At 37.2% G+C, this 20,096-nt stretch overlaps 1 protein-coding gene across 1 annotated transcript in view; it reads right to left on the bottom strand.

Moving 5' to 3' along the window:
- The window catches only part of LOC114529558, an 82,776-nt gene extending 64,882 nt beyond the window's left edge, over positions 1–17,894 (bottom strand). Inside the window, exon 1 of the mRNA XM_028551371.1 lies at positions 17,217–17,894. Within this exon, the coding sequence (XP_028407172.1) occupies positions 17,217–17,894 (678 nt within the window). The remainder of the gene's footprint in view (positions 1–17,216) is intronic.
- Between the last annotated feature and the right edge of the window lie 2,202 nt (positions 17,895–20,096).

Below are 20,096 nucleotides of genomic sequence, written 5' to 3' on the forward strand. Positions count from 1 at the left end.
GACACTTGCAAATTAACAAGCCACGTTGTCGTATTCAGTGGATCCATGAACTGCTGCTATTATCTCCAACAAATTAACGCTGATAAGATATCCGTATCCAGCATTGCAAACCATTTGTGCATTTCTGCTGGATCTATGAAATCATACTAACATCTCCACCTAATAGTGTCAACGTATTCTCATGAACCTTAAAAAGGCAAGCGTATAATCCCACTACAACAATGCGTGTCAACGGATATTTCGAGCTGTTTCAAACGCGCTGACAATTCTTACACAATCTATGATATTTGGATGTTGGACTTTTCTCTCTGGCTAATTAACAAGGACAGTGAATCTAAGTGAATTTAGTCAGCATGCATTCATTTGAATCGACATCAATGATTTATAGTATCGTTCAAACAAAACCAGGTTATCTAAATTGTATGACGTTCATTAATCGACAAATAATTAATGTTCTTGTCATGTAACAAAGACTGATAGAGACTGAGCTGATAAGTGACTTCATGGTAAATAATATGAAAACGTCTGAAACCTTCTTTCTCTCCTTTCAAACTAAGCTTTTATGTTATCAGACAATGTGTGCCACCATCCCGGAACCTTACTTCTTTGTTCTGTCCACCTTTTGTATATTCTCTCTTTTGTAATGTGTTGTATGTGTGTATTCCGTCATTTAAATCTGTTTCCAAAAATATGCATTTCCTATCTTTTGTAAATATGATTTTATAAATATTCTGATCCTGTCGTTAAAATGCATTTAATACAATAAAAAATATTGTTAAATAGATTGTTTAATAAAATCTACTTCGTTATAACTGTATGAACTAGCTAACTAGCTCATTTTTACCCTTGCGTATGGTATTAGAAAGCATCAGTTGATATCTTCCCGCCATTACACCAGCCTGTCGTTTGACACGAATGACAACTTGAAAATCTTTGCCAACGCATAGCTTTATCGCTGCTAACGTTTTATAGGCTACCCACATGTACGCATTGCGTACCTATTTTGTTGTGCGCTATCATTTTCACCTGGAATGTCTAAGTGCTGTAGTAGCAAAGCATGAGTAAATTTTGGCAATGACTGTAAACCTTTGGTCCACCTTTTCACTTCTGTTTGCATTTTGCTTTGCTCTGCGCCCATTGAACTGCAAGGATTGTCTTCCATTTATATATAATAACTAGAAATACATGCATGCAGTAACCCCTCAACGGCTCTTAATGCCATAACATCATTTCCAAAAATCAGTAAAAAATTTAATTAAAAAAATATATAAATACAAACTACGTACCAAATTTACTATAATAAAAAATTTACAGAATAATAAAAATAATTTACATATTAATTTAAAACAATTTAACAATTTGAACAATTTAAAAATTTAATCAATAACAATAGCCCCGTTTACACTACAGTCAATTTATCGGCACGGCACGGCTAAGATTGGTACCTGTGCCCAATTTTATTATTATTATTATTATTAAGTCTTTACATTTAAAATCTAGCCACAACAGACGTGTGACCTTACAATTCAAACTAACATATACTAACATATACAAGAATGGAATAGAATTATTAATGTACAATATCTAATATGACTAAAGTTATCAAAAGTCAATCCTTTAAGTTATTAAGATTATTAAAATTTAAGATTATTAAAATTTAAGATTATTAAAATTTAAGATTAAAATTAGCTAAAATTGTTAAAAAGACATCTATTTAAAAAAGACCTTTTAAATCTTTCTGTTTCGACTTTGGGTAAAATAAAATCATGTTCTCATTCCCTTAAACGCTTTTTCCTTTTAGGTGGAAGTAGTTTGTATAAAGGGTGGTCCAGGTTACTACATATTTTACCAAATAGATTTTTGTTCTTTTCCTTGATCACATCCATTATTTCAACACATTTTGTTGTGCATCCATACTTATATGCTCTCCATAAAAATTGATCAATCCGTTCTCGATATTTCTTCTCAAGAGCGGAACCCCATATTTCAATTCCAAAAGAAAACAGCGACGTAATAAAGGTGTCAAAGAGAGTTTTTAACTGTTTTTTTTGAGTAACTGTATGATCTGCACATCCTCAAAATGTACATTCGACTACGAGTTCTAGTTAGCAAATTGTCAACTTGAATGTCCCAACACGACAGATCATTCTGCAATGTTATTCCCAACAGTTTCAGCCAAGACTTACGCTTAATACCCTCTATTTGGTTTGGTGGAGGATTTTTTGATTTACGACTTATAACCATTTCCCAAGTTTTACCTAAATTTAATGACATTTTGTTTCTTTCTGTCCATTCTTTAATATTGTCTACTTCAGCTATTGCAGAGTCATAATTCTTTCTCACTGAAACGCTGAGAGTCATGTCGTCTGCAAATTTGACTAGAATGTTGTGATGTGGATCTTTGACTGCCAAATCGTTCATCATCAGGAAGAATAAAAAGGGGCCAATAACTGTGCCTTGTGGTACCCCTTTATTAGTATCTACATAGTTCATTTCGATCCCATTTACTATTACTCTCTGTCTTCTATCTGTCAAAAAATTGACAATCCAATTTATTACATATGGGTTAATGGTTGTTTCTTGTAACTTTTTGCTAATAATACCGTGAGAAACAGAATCAAAGGCTTTCTTTAGATCAAATGAGATAACTCTGACATGGTCGACATTGTTATCCACCCAGTTAAGCCATTTATGAGGGCACATTATTAACCATGCATTTAGGTATCATCTTTTGAGCAGGTGGACCATTTCTAATAGGTTTTATAGTAACTAAATTCGGGTTGGAATATGTATTTTGCAATGACATGTCTCTCCAATTTAATTTTGTATTTCGATAACTTATTCTCACTGGAATCTTGTAATAACTGGGAATGTGTTTTTGTGAATTGTTATTTATCTGGACATGATTAGTTTTACTAGGCGTGAATGGTTCCTCCAATCTAGGTCCGTGGATTTTGGTCGATGTTTGTGGACATACCGCTGCTGTAAATGGTCGGGCCAGACTGTAACTATGCCTCCCCAAAAAGGGGTCACATTTGATTGATTGAATTTGCTTCTTTGATTAATGCGGTAGTTCCTTAACTGGTTCACAAAGGAATGAGAATTACTGTTAATTGCTTGGTGGCTACTTCTGTTGGGTGTATCGTCCATGCTGATGAGTTTGATAATCTCTTAAATGATTCGCAAAGGTATGGGAATTAATGAGGGTTACTGTCGTGGCTGTAGGGGCTGGTGGATTAAATTTGCTTTGCTGATGAACTTGATAATCTCTTAATTGGCTTGTAAAAGAATAGGGGCTAATGAGGGTTGCAGTAGTGGTTCTGCCATCTGGTATATTATCCGTGCAGGGATTGAATGCATCGATGGAACCTGTGGTTTAGATTTACTTGTCTGTTTCTTGTAATAGTCCCTTGTGTAATTCAAAATGTTCGCAGCTAGCATTTCCACAATCTGGCTTGTTTACTTGATTGATGGAGTTTTTTATTTCAGAATCCACTTTAATGGTATCTTTTTGGGACTTTTCACCTGGTAATTTTGTTGGACTACATTCTCTAACGAGTGGAGGGTTCTTTTGCCTGCGCACCGATTTAAGTGTTGGGGTGTTACTATCACTTCTTTGCTTGTGTCTGTCTCAGGATTTTTTGTTGGATAATTTGCTCTCCAGAGTGGCTATTCGTGATGTTAAATTCAAATTTTCGCTTCCTTATTTGCATATATCTTGTTTACATGTATTGATCACTCGATTTTGATCACTAACTTTTTCCAACAAATCTGCTATTTGCGATTCAGTTTTCCTTATAAATGAAGTAAGTTGTAATTCCGTCTTTAATGTACTGAGCTCATTGTTTTTTAAATGTTATTCAACATTTGTATGACGGGCAAGATGTTCAACGGGGAGATCCAATTAGACTGTATGTCAACATAGCCCCTAATGCCCCTCAAACATTAAACTTCTCAAACGTGCAGTTTGTAAACTGCATGGTGGGTTTTGCCTTTTGGTTTCATAGAGTTTTTTGTGACCCTGTCGCTGGGGTGTGGCCTCTTCGTCCACATAACCAACAAACAGCCCCTATAAATAATGTTATTACATAGCTTTGAGTTAACTGTGAATTGGTTATAGAACTGCAGGATAATCAGTCGGGTCACCAGCTGGAGAAAGAAATAGCCTAAAACATTATTGTCATATATTGTGATGGGCAGCGTCTATATTACCATCTACTATCTAAGAATTGAGTTGACTGCATGACCATTATCAATTAAACTTTACTAACCTCTCATTTGTCCATGTAACAATAAAAAGACAAAATGTCGTATTAAGCATCCTGACAATGCAATATTTGTTGAGTAGCATCCAATGGCAAAAACCGGAAACAATTGTTGTGGATATAATGAATCATACAGTACCTCTGCCTCCTCCCCGAAACCGCCCCGGGCGTGGGTCATGATCTAAAAAAAAATAAAACAAATTAAATTTGGTTGACATATTGCATAAATCCATGTAATGATAGGAGGCAACCTTTTTAATTTTAGAGCTTTAAATTGATGACGAAAAACTTGAACATGCATCCCCCCTTACGAAAATTTCCTTTAGGATCTTATAGGAATTCCTCTAGGAATTTCAAATTCCTATAGGAATTCCTATAGGGCCAAGATATTCTGATAGGACCAAGATATTCTTTTAGAAATTCCTATAGGACAAAGACATTGCTATAGGAATTCCTATAGGACCAAGATATTGCTATAGAAATTGGAATAGGACAAAGATATTCCTATTCACTATTTTCACTAAATCCCATAATACTATGCACCTGTATAGTTTTGTAAGGGCTTGGTAACCGCTGGGGTACAATGGGGTACCATCTTGATTGTTGTGCATATAGCATCATGGGATTTAGTGAAAATAGTGAATAGAAATTCCTATAGGACCAAGATATTCCTATAGAAATTCCTATAGGGCAAATATATTCATATAGGAATTCCTAAGGACCAAGAATTCCTAGGGAAATTTCTATGCAAATATGCCAATAATTCCTATAGGACTAAGAAATAACCACAGAAATTACTATAAGACCAATACATTCCTACAGAAATTCATCTTCTAATACAAATATTTATGTGACTAAGAAATTCCTATAGGCTATCATTGCTGCCGCAGCGAGCGAGCCTGAAGCGAGCGAGCAAGGCAGCAGATCCTAATTTAGAATTGGGGGCGCAAATCAAAATTTGTCTTTGGCGCATTGCATGACGGTACCAGTGGCAGGGATGGAGGAACATATTTTATTTTGGGGGTGGCTGAATTTAAGTTCCGGCCATAGTTGACACGCTGAGAGCATATGTTATGTAGCGTGAGAGAGAAATAATTTACATTCACCTAAACACAATGTAGGATATTTCTTTTGTATTTTAGCAGGCGAACAGCAATTTGACGACCTTATTGTTACCCGTTTGTGAAATTCTTTCATGTATTTTGGGGAGGGCTACGATTTTTACCTTGCGCGGTGCGGTGCGTGATACAGCAATTTGACGACCTTATTGTTACACGTTTGTGAAATTCTTTCTTCCTTTTTTTGGAGGGCTACGATTTTTACCTTGCGCGGTGCGTGATACCACGTGTATGGTATGTTAATTTATATTGTGAATAAAGGTGAAAACGTGCTTTGAAACATTGTATTAGCGTATTAGGGTGCCAGTAGATTTTCGATATAAACAAAACATAATACTCTTGTCACCTGCGGTGAACATTTTTGACCCGTTGCATGTTGGAGTTCGGTGTCAGGTTATACCAATCCACGTGTTGGCTGCATAAACTTTGGCGAATTTATTTTGAAGAAGGGAAATTATTTTGGTGAGTTTTTTCACTTTTTTGTAATCAAGTTCCTATTTATTCGATGTTTTATTCATATTTAACTGTTCTTTTATATTTTATAGGTTGATAGTTTAGACAGAAGGTGAAATTTACGTAATTCTACGTTTTGGCTATATATTATAGTACTGCGAAGTATTAGAGGTATAAGGTATTTTGGTGAGTTTTTTACTGTCGAGTTCCTATTTATTCGATATTTTATTCATATTGTTAAACGATATACTTCACTATCGGCTTTTAGCCTTTTATGCCGAATTATGACTTAAATACTGGGATAGTGCATTTATTTGAGCGATCATTGAATATATCATTAAAAATTGCGTCTGTTTTGTGTGTTTAGCGCGCGGCGTTTATTAACTGTTCATTTATATTTTCCAGGTTGATATTTTGGTCCGAATGTGAGGCTTCAACTCTTGTTATATAATTGAGTCTTTGTTCTAAATTGCATCAGTAACTGAATGCATTGAGTTGGGAATTTTTGTCAGTCATCTGTCATCAGTTGCTGACTCTTCTGTTTTGGTGCTGTATTTGCGCCTCGTTTTTGTGTCTTGTTAAGACACTCGCTAGATCATCAAAGGTTTATTTCATGTGTGTTTTTGTATCTCATTGGATTCGTCGTATCCGTTACAGCAAAAAATGATTGACACGGAAGAACTGCGCTTAACAGAAACACTGAACATTTTCATAACGTTTTAATAACTATATCGAGCGATTTAAAAACATAATTGACAAATTTAAGTTCTGTTGGGGGCTCCGTTGCATAAAAAACAATTTATTGATAGGTTTCGTAGAACATTTCTGTTCTGGAACAATATTGTTTTTGTCATTTTCCTTAAATAATGATAATAAGCTGAGGCTAAGCACTTTGTACTATATTTTATATTTCCAATCTCTTCTTGAACGTAAAAAATTTTTACGGTGGTTGTGATTTCTGTTCTTCTAAAAGTTTAATGTTTTCATTGCATGACGACTACGGCTTACTCACAGGCAGCACTCCCTACCCTATGGGTACCCTAGTTTAATTCCTATAGGCTATCATATCATTTATCTGTGGTCTTAATTGCATTTGACTCAACCGAAATATTAATTTGGCAATAACTAAGATGAATGTAGAAATGCGCAGTGAACTTAAATATTCCCATGAGAGTTTCTATAGGATTTAAAATTCCTGTAGAAATTCCCCTATAGGCATAAGACTAAAATACCGTATGATCTTATAGAATTTGCTATAGGGTTAAAATTTGCAATACGATTTTCAAAGAGAATAATATTTATTGTTGAACAAGGATTCTCATTGTATTAAGAAATTCAAAGACCAACGGCCTTAGAGACTCAGTAAAAATGACGTACGAAGGATTCAAGTTTGACTTTCAAGTACTTCTTCATAAATTCAAGGACTTCCAAGATCTTGGCATAATAATGGCCACTGCAGCTCAAAACGGAATTATTGAAATATTAATTTGAAAAAAAAATAACTAGTTTACACTGCTATAGTTTGACATATAAATTAACGGAGACGAAATGTAAGAACCAACATATCCAATTCATGCATGTAAGATATAACCATGTACTAAATATAAGTAGGACAAAACCTGCCTTCAAGTTTAATCAAAATATTTACAATAAGCATATTTTTGACATAAATATGTCATGTACTCACTAGATCTCATATACTGTCATAGAGTAATCGTTGGTCTTTACAATAATCAATTATCGTTTATATGGTATGGAAGCGGACAAAAATAGTTCTTTTGACCTACAGTTACAGTAATGCATTTTTTGCAAATCTGGTGAGGATGAATTGCCACTGGCATCCTGGCATCCTCTACTTCTATTAAAAAAAAACTATTTACATTGAAATCTGGATCTCTATATAATGGCCTGGAAGCGACAGCCATTGGCTGAACTAGTACAACATTATAATAACTGCAATTGCAGTATTGAAGCTCTGCTATGGTACATGAACATTCTGGTTTAATTACCAGCAAGCCTATAATAACACCGTACTTGTACTGTTCATGTTCGAATGTTATATTGTGGTTGATGTGCCTTTTGGATCTGATATAATCTACACTTGAAAATAACTTGTTAGAGGCAACAAATCTTAAAAACATCACTCCACGATTATTACTTACCGGTATTCCCAATAAAACCTGCACTGCAAGCATTTGTGACGCAGTAAGCTGTACAGCCTTTTCTTTGCCAACACCAGGAACTCCATTTGCAAAACATACATCATTAGAGAAATGTTTTACATCTCTCAGCTTCTCAAACAGACTGTGGACATATGGACTAGTTTCCTCAGTGAAACATTCTTTTGCCAGTTGAGGAATCTTCTTTGATAGCATGTAAAATTCAACAATTTGCTGCGGGACATGCTGGGTTCCATGGAACATTTTTTGCAAAACATGGTTGTTGGACTCAAACATGAAGGCTGCAGATGACCATATAGGACCGCAATTTCTAACCGACTCAGCAAGGTGTACCAATTGATGCACGGTGAATGTACAGCTTTTTAGACCATACAAATCCTCTGATTGGATTACAAATCTGGTCAAACAAACTTCTGCAGAATTGACAGCTTCACTATTTCTAGAGTCACCAAGAAGACAGTAAACTCCATACACGAACAAGAAGAAGTGTTTCAGGTATTGTGGAGGTAGTATGCCACGGAGAACAACCAAACTATACAAAATGAAAGTTCTCCACTCCGATGCCTTTCAGAACTTTCTATCGCCAATTGATCTTGGCGCACGACTAATTTCAATTGGCACATCAACAGCCTGCAGCTTGTTGTCAATTTCCTGCTCTCTTGTACCAATGTAGTAGCTCTGCCCATGATTTTGCTATCCATCCACAGGCTTACAAATTGACGAGTGACTCCCAAACAAACACAATGCATGAAGTCGACTGCAACGCCTCTCACTTGGTCAAATGAGGGAAGAGCTCCAATCACAGATGGACCTTTGACTCCTTTAACATCATCAACATTGTGGATTGCATCAAGACCATACTTTATTTGGTTTTCAGTTGTGTGCATAACCGGAGGTCCCCTATAAAGGTAGTATCGTGTTTGGGGGCAAACATTGTCAATTGTTTCACCAGGAAATTCGCACCAATCGCAACCATGTTTTCCATTAAACTGCTTCGAATTTCGTACAATAGCTCTCGCTGGCGAAATCTGCAAGAAAATACATGTGCAAACACCTTTCTTGGACGAGCTTCATCTTCAAATTTTCAGAGATATCAATAAGAGAGTCGTCAAAATCAGAGTCGTAACAGCACTGTTTCAGAAACCAGTCGATCTAGTCATAGAGACAGATGCCTCCCGACGAGGTTGGGGGGGCGTACTGCCTAGGTATAAGTACAGGGGGCCTATGGTGCTTGGAAGAAAAAAGGTTGCACATAAATTGTCTGGAGCTCTTGGCAGGGTCTTTAGCCATTCAGACATTCACAAAGGGCAAAGTATGTGCACATGTGAAGCTGCGAATGGACAAGACTGCAACTAAAGGAAACAAAATGGGGGGCACCCACTCTCAGGTGCTTTCAAATCTTGCTTTACAACTTTGGGACTGGTGCCTCGTAAACAACATGCTAATCTCAGCACAGCATCTACCGGGACATTTGAATATCAGAGCGGATCGGGAATCCAGACTTGTGCTGGATTCCAGCGATTGGAAACTGTATCCCACAATGTTTCACATGCTGATGGAGAAATGGGGGCCGTTACAGATAGACCTCTTCGCATCTCTGTTAACTCATCAACCACCAAGGTTCATCAGTTGGAGAACTGAACCCTTAGCAGTGCACTCAGATGCATTCTCGATAAATTGGAAGAATTTTTAGGGGTATGCCTTCCCTCCATTTGCCTTAATAGGTCAGTGTCTACAGCAATTAATAACACAGGAAGTAGAGCTACTGGTTCTGGTAGCTCCAGTGTGCCCAGCTCAACCATGGTACCCACTATTACTTCACCTATGCACGGACCTTCCCCTGTTGTTCCCAGTGTCACCCAAATCTTCTAATGAAGGACAATCTGTTGCACCCTCTGGCCAACTTGCAACTGGCTAGGTGGAAACTGTCCGCAAATCATATTTCACCACAAAACACCACAAGCGCCTACGCCTCAGCCTGGAAAAATGGGTTGGCTGGTGTGATAGATGGCAAATCAATCTCTTTTCAGTACTTGTCATTGTGATTTTGAAGTTCCATAAGGATCAGTTCGAAGAAGGGAAGGCATATTGTACTCTTAATGTATACAGGTCGACTTTATCTGCGTTAATGCCTCAGATTGATTTTTTTAAAGTGGGAACTCATCCTTTAATAACACAGTTCTTAAAAGGGGTATTTAATTTAAGACCTTCAGAACCCAGGTATTCATATACATGGACTGTCACGAAGGTGTTAAGTTTTATCAGGTCTCTTGGTCCCCATGATGAGATGGACATTAAGCTTTTGTTTTACAAGTTAGTAGTTTTGTTAGGGCTTACTGCTCCAGATCAATCATCTGATCTGGCTAAGCGAGACTTGAGATTTCGTAGATTTTACCTGGAAGGGGTATTGTTCCAATTACTGGTTTTGTCAAAGACTGCTAAACCGGGAGATTCTCCGAAACGTAGCTTCCATGCAGTTTTTGCACAAGATAAGGAGGTTTGCCCCTTAAAATGTTTGAAAGCCTATGAACTACGCACGACAGAGTTAGAGGAAGAGGAAAATAAATAAAGGAAAGCTCCGATGACAGATATGGGAGAGTTTACGGAAAGAAAAGAAAATGGAATTGAAGACAGTGAAAATCACCTTTTGAAGCAGTTGATAAACATTTTATTATAGAGGAAGAGTTGCTGTTATTTTTAACTGAAATTCAGACATTTTTGGTTGTGGTCGATCGAACTATCAGTCTATTATGGTCGATACTAATGGAGGTTAAGGAAGATCAAAAGGAAGAATGGAAGATACTGGAGAACTGCTTCGAAGTCATTTTCCAAAACCTACATCAACTGTCATCAATATGTTCGGGAACTTGCTCGCCGACCAACGGCATTGACTGTCCAAGGCTGTGACGTGCAGCAAACTGGAAGGCCTGGAAGACCTGCGTTTCACATACAACCAGAGATGTTGGAAGATCTCTTGGCCCTTGCATTCACCAAGCAAAGAATTGCAAACATTTGTGGAGTATCAAGATGGACAATGCTGTTGACCGGGTACCTTTGTTCTCGTGGAGTTTGTGTGCCGAGAAGAAGAGTTTGTGATAGTTTATCTAGAATTAACCCTGCTAATGCTGCCTTAAGGTGGGGGGCTGCTGTATATTGCAGACAATACCAGGTTCCATGGGCTAATTCTCTCTGGCATATTGATGGCCATCATTCTTTAATACAATGGGGTTTGGTTATACATGGACGCATTGATGGATTCTCTAGGAGAATAATTTATCTTCATTGCAGTCCAAACAGCCTTGCTAGCACAGTTTTGTCTTTACTTCTGGATGCTATTGAAAAAGATGGAGGACTGTGGCCATCACGTATTCGGGTGGACTAAAATGTGCTAACAAATATGCTTCATATTTTTGCACTGCATATTGTTTTCTTACCTAGAGTCAATGCAGCTCTCCAAGAGTTTTTTGATGCTTTTAACCATCATAAAATTAGAACTATGGAAAACTGTTCACCCTATTAGGTTTGGGTAAATAATATTTCAAATCCTGAAAACCAATGCTAAATATACAGACAGATGCCTGCAAGTGCAGAGTTTTATGGTCAGGACCCCAATGGACCAAATCCATTCACAGAGAGTGACAATGTTGTTATTGTCCCTCAACTAAACACTGAGAATGCAACAGAATTACAATTAGCCATTCTTTAGGTTGTTGATCCAATGAGACCATCTGATCAATGGGAGTTGACAGTTTTGAAACAGTGTTAAACTTGCCAGAGGAAACATTGGATGGGTAATTTAATGTTGTTGACATATTATCAAAGCTTTTACTAAAGCAGGAAGTTTGCTAGTTTAAGAGTAAGATTGTTTAATTTTAATTTTAATTGAAAATGACACAACAGTCTTGCAAAATAATCACCAGTTACAAGTTACAGAAACTATTCCTACTTAATGTATATGTCTGGCTACCAGTTCAGTCTGTTCTCAAATCAATGCAACAAAACTAAATATTAGTAACAAAATTCACTGCGTACAAATGTAAACAGCATATTATCAAAACATTTGTCGCCTTACGCCAAACAAGTTTGTGGCTATAGAGTTTTCAAACACATGCTTAGCGACGTGTCCCAAAGTATGCATTGATTTGACATATTGTATCGTTGGCTCTTGGCTTTAAGAGATGCATCAGCTTTTGTCTGGTAACAATTTAGCTGTAGGTCGGAAAAGATAAATAAATATGGGTAGATGTTTGGCGATTTCACATAAACCCACCTTGTTAATGCTCTTAGAGAGATTATTCAGACTTTGATTGGTAGATGTGTCATTCCCTTCCTTCATCTTTTTTTTAAGATCTGATTTTTCTATGGTAGCTGTTATGTAGCAAAATTCAACAAAAAAATACCATTTCAACATCAACATATATTTTTCAATATCAACAAATTATCTCAACTTCAACAATAAAAAGGAACCAACTTTTAACAATTCAAAATATGGCAATTTCAACACTGTAATTTACTTTTCAATTTCAACGTTTAAAATTAATCAAAATCAACACTTCTATAATCAATGTCAACAAGTGTTAAATTTACTGTCAACAAATTGGGCCGAGCGCGCCGTCACGAAGGAGCCCGCGCGAGCACGGGTAGTTACTTTGTGTGCCCATAATAGGGGTCATGTATATTGGAAATATAATAGGGGTCATATATGTGTGACCCCTATTATATTGGAAATATAATAGGGGAGTATCTATTATAGTGTATCACAGATCATAGTCCACCTTAGCCCTCCGTAACCCGGCTTAGCCCACCTTAGACCACCTCCTTAGACCAACTTAACCCACCTTAGACTGCCTTAGCCCTCCTTAGCCCGCCTTAGCCCTAAGGTGGTCTAAGGCGGTCGAAGGAGGTCTAAGGTAGTCTAAGGCGGTCTAAGGTAGGCTAAGGTGGTCTAAGTAGGGCTAAGGTGGTCTAAGTAGGGCTAAGGTGGTCTAAGGAGGGCTATATCACTATAGTAGGGGTCACATAAAGTAACTACCCGAGCACGTGATTGACCCTGCCAAGATGGCGGACGAAGATGCTATCAGGCGTTGTGTAAGAGAGGAACTTGAACAGAATTTAGTACAAAGAACACGCAATCTTATCCGTTCATCGGCTGCATCTTCTGCAAGAGACCTTGAACGTAATTTGACAAGTAATAATCAGGATAACAGATCCTTATCGTTGACGGCATTTTCATCTACAAATCCTAGACCTAGAGTGGGTGGAAACACGACAATCACAAACTATAGTCAACCTGTGGCTGTCAAGAGACCAACGTCTGTGCCTGGTCATTCCTTGAGATTTAAGCGAAGCAAACCTGTGAAGTAAAAACTGTCCCAAAGACGGTTTGGATGCTGGATAAGCCTAGTGAGGAGCATTTTGGTATAAATGATGGTGTATATGATGAGTACTCTATTACAGAGGACATGGTTCTTATAAAAGGTGAAATTGATATCATGAGTAACCACACAGAGGAAGATATCAGAAGAGAAATTACAGCAGTGTTTAATAAAAAATTCCCATGTCTAACAATCCATGATTTTGAATTTGTAAAGCGTGAAAGAAATGTTATTTCTTCTCCAGTGGTTAAAGATGGCCACCAATGGGATTTTGAACATGTCAAACACCTGTGTGGCAATGGTCGATTATATGTTAGATTGTCCAGTGACCTAGAGGACATTCAATTTACAGAAGCCGCAACATCAAGTGAAGATAATAGTTCTTCTTTGCCTATGGATACAGCTAACTTACCATTTACCTCCACAGCATAATTTGTTTCACCCCCTCTACATCAAATGCAGACAGTGATAACAATGAAACAAGAGAAGATGGCCTGCAGGAGTCATACCTATTGCCAAGGGAAAATTCAGCACAGACAATAGATGAACAAGTAGCAAGTATATCGACAGTGTTTCCAAGTTTCTCCCAAGGATCTATAAGAAGGGCAGTAACCACTCAGGGAACAACAGAAGCAGCAGCTAATTACCTCCTCACCATATCCAGGTCAGCTCAAACAACAAACTCAGACGACAGTGAATTGCCAGAAGGTTTTAGTGATACAGGTGAGCACACATTAGAGGACTCAAAACCACAGGATCTTTCCACCATATTGCGACAATTAAGAAGTAAAATGCACCAAAGAGGAATGAAGGAAAAGTTAAAAGTAGACTATTCAGATCAAGTGATGGATGTGTACTCTTTTTATAAGAGTCTCGACTTTGATCCCCTTGTACCAATATCTGTGTTTATTAAAGGCCAACCTGCAATTGACATAGGTGGTGTATTACGACAAGTGTTTAGTGAAGTGTTTTTCTCCCTGTCAAATAACGAGGTGATAAAACACCTATTTATTGGAGAACCATTGCGAAAGGTGCCATTCTTCAGCAGTGAACTTGTTGTTAATGGTTTTTTTGCAGTACTGGGGAAAATGATTTCCCATAGCCTTGTTCAAGGTGGGCCAGGTTTCCCTTACTTGGCTCCAACTATCTATTGGTACCTGGCAACTGGAAACTTGCAAACTGCCCTTTGTAGAATGTCTTGTTTGGATGTTACCAGTCCAGAGTTGCAAAAGTACATTGATCAGGTATAGCACAAAATAATGTCGGATAATATTGAACCAAAACTCAGTCAGTTAAATGAAACATGAACTACCAATTAAACTTATTGTTGTTTAGATCTCAAAGCATCAGATGATGAATTATCAGAGATAAACTCAGAAGCAGAGTTTACCCAACTCATGTGTGAGGCTGGGGAAACACGAATCCTGACAGTATGTGCATTTTGTATACTAGTTCAAAATACATCCTGTGAAGTACCTACATATGTTTGACAAGATTAAAAAAATAGGCTACAGCAGTTTTAGGCAGAGCAAGAATACTAGGCTAGTTTAATTATTTCTTCAACTCCTGTGGAGCAATAAACTATGATTAGCCCTTTTCAAATCTGAAAAATGTTTTGGCAGTTGGGTAACTTTGATTACAATATAATGCATGTACATACAAGGCAATGACAATTGGCTTGAATAAACACAATCTTTTCTACTCCCTAAAATCAACTCAGAGCATTTTAATCAGATTAAAACAATAATTGATAAAAATAATGTGATTAACATTTCTTTGTTTATATTTACTATAGGCCAGTAACCAGTTAGACATTCTTCAATCACTGATGCTGCATGATATACTTGTAAAAAGAAAATCACTCCTTGATCAATTTAGAAAAGGGCTTTCAATCCTTGGTCTCTTAGATGCAATGGAGCACCATCCCAGTCTTTTTGAGGAGTGCTTTGTTAATCAAGGTGGTTCAAATAGTGATGATTTGCTGAAATATATACGATTTGAAGACAACCAAAATGTAAATGAGGAAAGGATTTACCAAATGCTCAAAAATTTTCTTCGAAATTCTACAGATTATGAAGTAAAAGCTTTTCGAAAGTTTGTCACCGGTTCACCATCGTCTCACCTGCCACGTCACATATATGTATCTTGCCACTCTTCCGATAGCATTTTTGTTTCCACTTGTTTATTTGAATTGAAGCTCCCAATGCAATTTGAAAGTTACACTGCGTTTGATATGGCTATGAAGTCAGTGATAAAAGGCTCCTCTTTCACTACTGGTTAAGATGGAATTAAAAATTACTAACTAAACAATACAGTACATATTTTAGAAAATAGGTGGCTAAAAAAACTTAATTTGATATTTTGTTAGTGTTTTTGTTACAAATTTAGGACAACACAATGAGAAACATTGAATGTCATGTTCAATCACATGTGCATGCATAGAAACCAACATTGTTATATACTTGCCTAAATAATCAGGCTGTGTGCAATGCATGCTGAGAATCATTGGGATTCAATCACTGGGATTCTTGTTATGTAAATATTGAGTTAAATATATTTTGGGTTAAATATGATTTTTTGGAGAATGCATTCTCCACTGTGGTTTTATTGGAGGTTGATTACTGGCCAATTAATGTGTCTGTATACGATTCCCCATTATGGTATTATAAAGGAAAGGGTGCATATATAGTCATTATAGTTAAGAGCTAATGTATGTGTTTCTTCAAAAAATTATAAAAATTAATCAAAAAATTACTGTTATGATTGTCAGAACCTCTAAATAGGACTCTCATCTCCCAAGTACATAAAATAGTTATTCATTGGGTACCAATTTTCAAACATAATTCCAAATTTGAGTGCTGTATTTATATCTGAATCTGGTTGTACTGGCAGTGTGTACATGCCCTTGTAATTTATTGCATTAATTACTGAATTGTTTTATGTTGCAAGAGCTTTAGAATTTTTAAAAAAATACTGAACAAAAAGAAAGAGCCCATTCTAATGAGACTCATTCAGACTATCTAATGACAAATAAATCATAACACTGATAAAAATATCAATGCCATATCTGTTTGATAGTTGAAGTGGGTTTATAGATTCTGCAAGATTATTTACAACACCTATAGGTAGGGCCAAACAGTCTTTGGCACATAGATGGCCATCATAGTTTAATACACTGGGGATTCGTAGTACATGGAGCAATTGATGGCTTTTCAAGATTGATCACCTACTTACATTGTTCAACCAATAATTATAGTCTTACTGTTAAAGATTTGTTCCTTGCTGCAACAGGAGTGTATGGGTGGCCATCAAAAGTGCGAACAGATCATGGTGGAGAAAATGTACAAGTATGGGAATTAATGGAGGAAAGAAGAGGGCCCAATAGAGGAAGTTATCTAGTGGGCTCTTCCCATCATAATCAACGAATAGAACGCCTTTGGCGTGATGTCTTCAGGTGTGTTACCCATATTTTTTATTACACTTTCCAAGCAATGGAGGAATGTGGTTTACTGGATGTGAACAACATGCTGCATATGTATGTACTTCATTATGTCTTTTTGCTACGCATAAACAGAGCATTGACTAGTTTTTCATCTGCATGGAACAATCATCCATTGCGCACAGAAAATAATTGGAGTCCTAGGAGGATTTGGGTGAATGGCATGCTGGATGTAAGAAATTGTCAGCAAACAGCAGTTGCTGACATGGAGCAATACCAGTCAGTTGATGACACAACTTGGTATGGTTTTGACCCATTTGCACCTAGTCCAATGGATGATGGACTTTCTATTGTTGAGGTCAATGATATCAACATTCAATTGGCACTTGATAGGCTCTTCTTGAGACTGTTACTGCCCAACGTATCCTGATATTGTCAGGATCAATACGTGCTAAACACTTACAAACCCGTTCTCGTTGTACAGTTAGGCCCGCAGATCGCAAGTGCCCCCACACAATGGAAGACCCTACAAGGTTCCCATGTTCGTTGATAAAAGAACGCACTTTATCGTCCAACTGTTGGTCCGTAATGTCACTAAATCTGCTCATGTAGATGAGGCCAAACTCACGAGCCCTCCGATAAATAGTCCACCGGGAGACAAGTAGCATCTTGGCAATGTTTGTCCAACTGAAGCCAAGAGCGCGAAGCTCAATTAAAGTGTCCTCTCTAATGTTAAATTTCGGTCTACCAACTCCACCATCCATGACGAGGCTTGGGGAAACTAGGGACATTACAGCAACTTGTGCGCATCTTGTACGCCTAGGAAATTCACAGGTGCGGCGGCAATCCCAGTACATAACCTGGAAATTCCTTGTTATTTCAAGAACGGCTGGCTTGTTCTCACTAGATATATAGATTACTATGTTTTGTAAAGCTTTCACCGCGATTTCTAAATGAATCGATAGTAGCTCTTTCGTGACAACATCATTCGAACGCTGGTTCTGCTCATAAAAATTTAGCAATGATTCTAAATCAGTAAAAAATAATCTCCATTCATCCGCCATCTTGGCAGAGGGTAGTTACACTATAATAGGGGTCACACAAAATAACTAACTGGTCAATCACGTGCTCGCGCGGGCTCCTTCGTGACGGCGCGCTCGGCCCAATTTGTTGACAGTAAATTTAACACTTGTTGACATTGATTTTGATTAATTTTAAACGTTGAAATTGAAAAGTAAATTACAGTGTTGAAATTTCCATATTTTGAATTGTTAAAAGTTGGTTCCTTTTTATTGTTGAAGTTGAGATAATTTGTTGATATTAAAAAATATATGTTGATGTTGAAATGGTATTTTTTGTTGAATTTTGCTACATAACAGCTACCATATTCTTCAGTTTTAGGTAATCTTATTTAAGAGATGAATGGACCTGTAAAATTAAGATGTCTGTCTAGCCCAGATTTGAGTGACAAGTGGGAAATGAAATGTCAAAAAAGTTTCTGATGTACAGTGGCGTAGCCAGCCCGACAATTTAGTCATGCTATGCTAATATTTTGGTGTTCATTGACTTTGAAAACAATGAATTTCTAAAGAAATAAATAATGATAATAACATAAAATTTGCATAGCATGACTAAATCGTCAGGCTGGCTATGTCACTGCTAATATATCCCTGCATGGATTAATCTATTCTAACATGCAATCACAATAAATATGTGCAGTGATAAAAAAGCAGATTTTGTAAAACTGTATTTTGTGCAGTTTTGAGGTAATATTTTGAGTATTTTCTTGATGGATGGAAAAAGGGACTGGCGATAACACAAGAAAAAATTAAATGAGTGTATGGTGTGTATGGCATGATTTAATTCCATATAACAGTTATAACCCCAGTTATATATGATGTAAGCAAAAAGCATTAGCAAACTTGACATTTGCGAAAAGTGCATGAATGTGTTTTATTCCCTCCTACTGCGTTGTCTGCAATCCCTTCTTTAATACAAGCATCTAGGGGCTGTTCGTAGCCATATACAGCCATTACAAACTTAAAACTGATTGATTTAAATTTTCTTATCCAAGGCAAATTTATCATCCACTTCATCCTCCAAAAGAACACAGTCAAGGCCATCCTTCATCATGAGATATAGATACCCCTGGCCAACAAGCAACTTCACCTGCGAAAAGTCACTAACTGGTCTGGAAATTCTCCTGCGGTTGGCTATCACAAAATGGAAATCAGTGTTGCTAATGAGAGGATACTTCATTTGTATTGCTTCACTGAGTTTCCCACTAAGATTGCTTTCACTGTCTGTTTGTGAAATCTCAATAAACCCGCAAAGGGTGCCCATACAATCGTAACTTTTCGTAAGTCTTTGAATGCTTTGTCTTTTTCAAACTTCGCAGAATGCCGTGATTTACAGCCCTTCTATTATTCTGTGTTATAGATGTAGTATGTGCAGTAATTCTAACAGGAATTTGTGTCAATAAAGGGGAGGCACCTAGGGGGGGGTGGTAGAGTAGGCATCAAAGGGATCATAGCCTACGCTAATGTCTTCATTAGTCGGAAAGGAACTGAAGTTCACATTAGGGCTAAAACATAGTTTAGATATTTTCGCCAGGACCGATTCTGTTTGAGCAATACCTCCTTCCAAAAAGAATTTCGGGCCTGGGCTTTGTTTGAATGATTTTGCCGAGACTGATTTTGTTCGAGCAATGCGTTCTCTCAAAAAATTTCTGGGCTGGAGCTTCGTTTAGATGCTTTTCCCGGGACTGATTCTGTTCGGGCAATAGATTCTTCCGAAAAGGAAATTTTTTATGGTGCCTTAGATACAATTTATTCCATCGGCAAGGTGGTTTCAAGGGTGCCTTTAGACGACTATCAATTTGCTTAGGTTGATGGTTGAATTTGGAACTATGACGAATACCTTGATATGATCCATTTCGACTGTGAGCTGATTCCGAATGTGGATCGGTTATCCTGCCCAGTTTGACATTTTGGTTTAATCTGATGTTTGACGTTTATTCAACGTTGAAATACATAGTTTTGTTTGTTGAGGTAGTCGATAGCAGCTATGTCTTCTTTGTTACTTAGTTGTTTAGATTTGTGTCTTTGTTTACTATGGTACTCTTGAGGCTGATTATCAATTCTTTCCGCTGGTGACAATTGATCCATAATCACATGATTTGAGCTCGGCCTGTAAACATCTTCAACTAATTCTACAGAGCTCGGCTGGCAGGCCTGTCTTCAATAACAACTATATCTTGCTTGGGT

Source organism: Dendronephthya gigantea, unplaced genomic scaffold, assembly GCF_004324835.1.
Source record: "Dendronephthya gigantea isolate DGI-Jeju-01 unplaced genomic scaffold, DenGig_1.0 000057F, whole genome shotgun sequence".
NCBI classification, from domain to species: Eukaryota; Metazoa; Cnidaria; class Anthozoa; order Malacalcyonacea; family Nephtheidae; genus Dendronephthya; species Dendronephthya gigantea.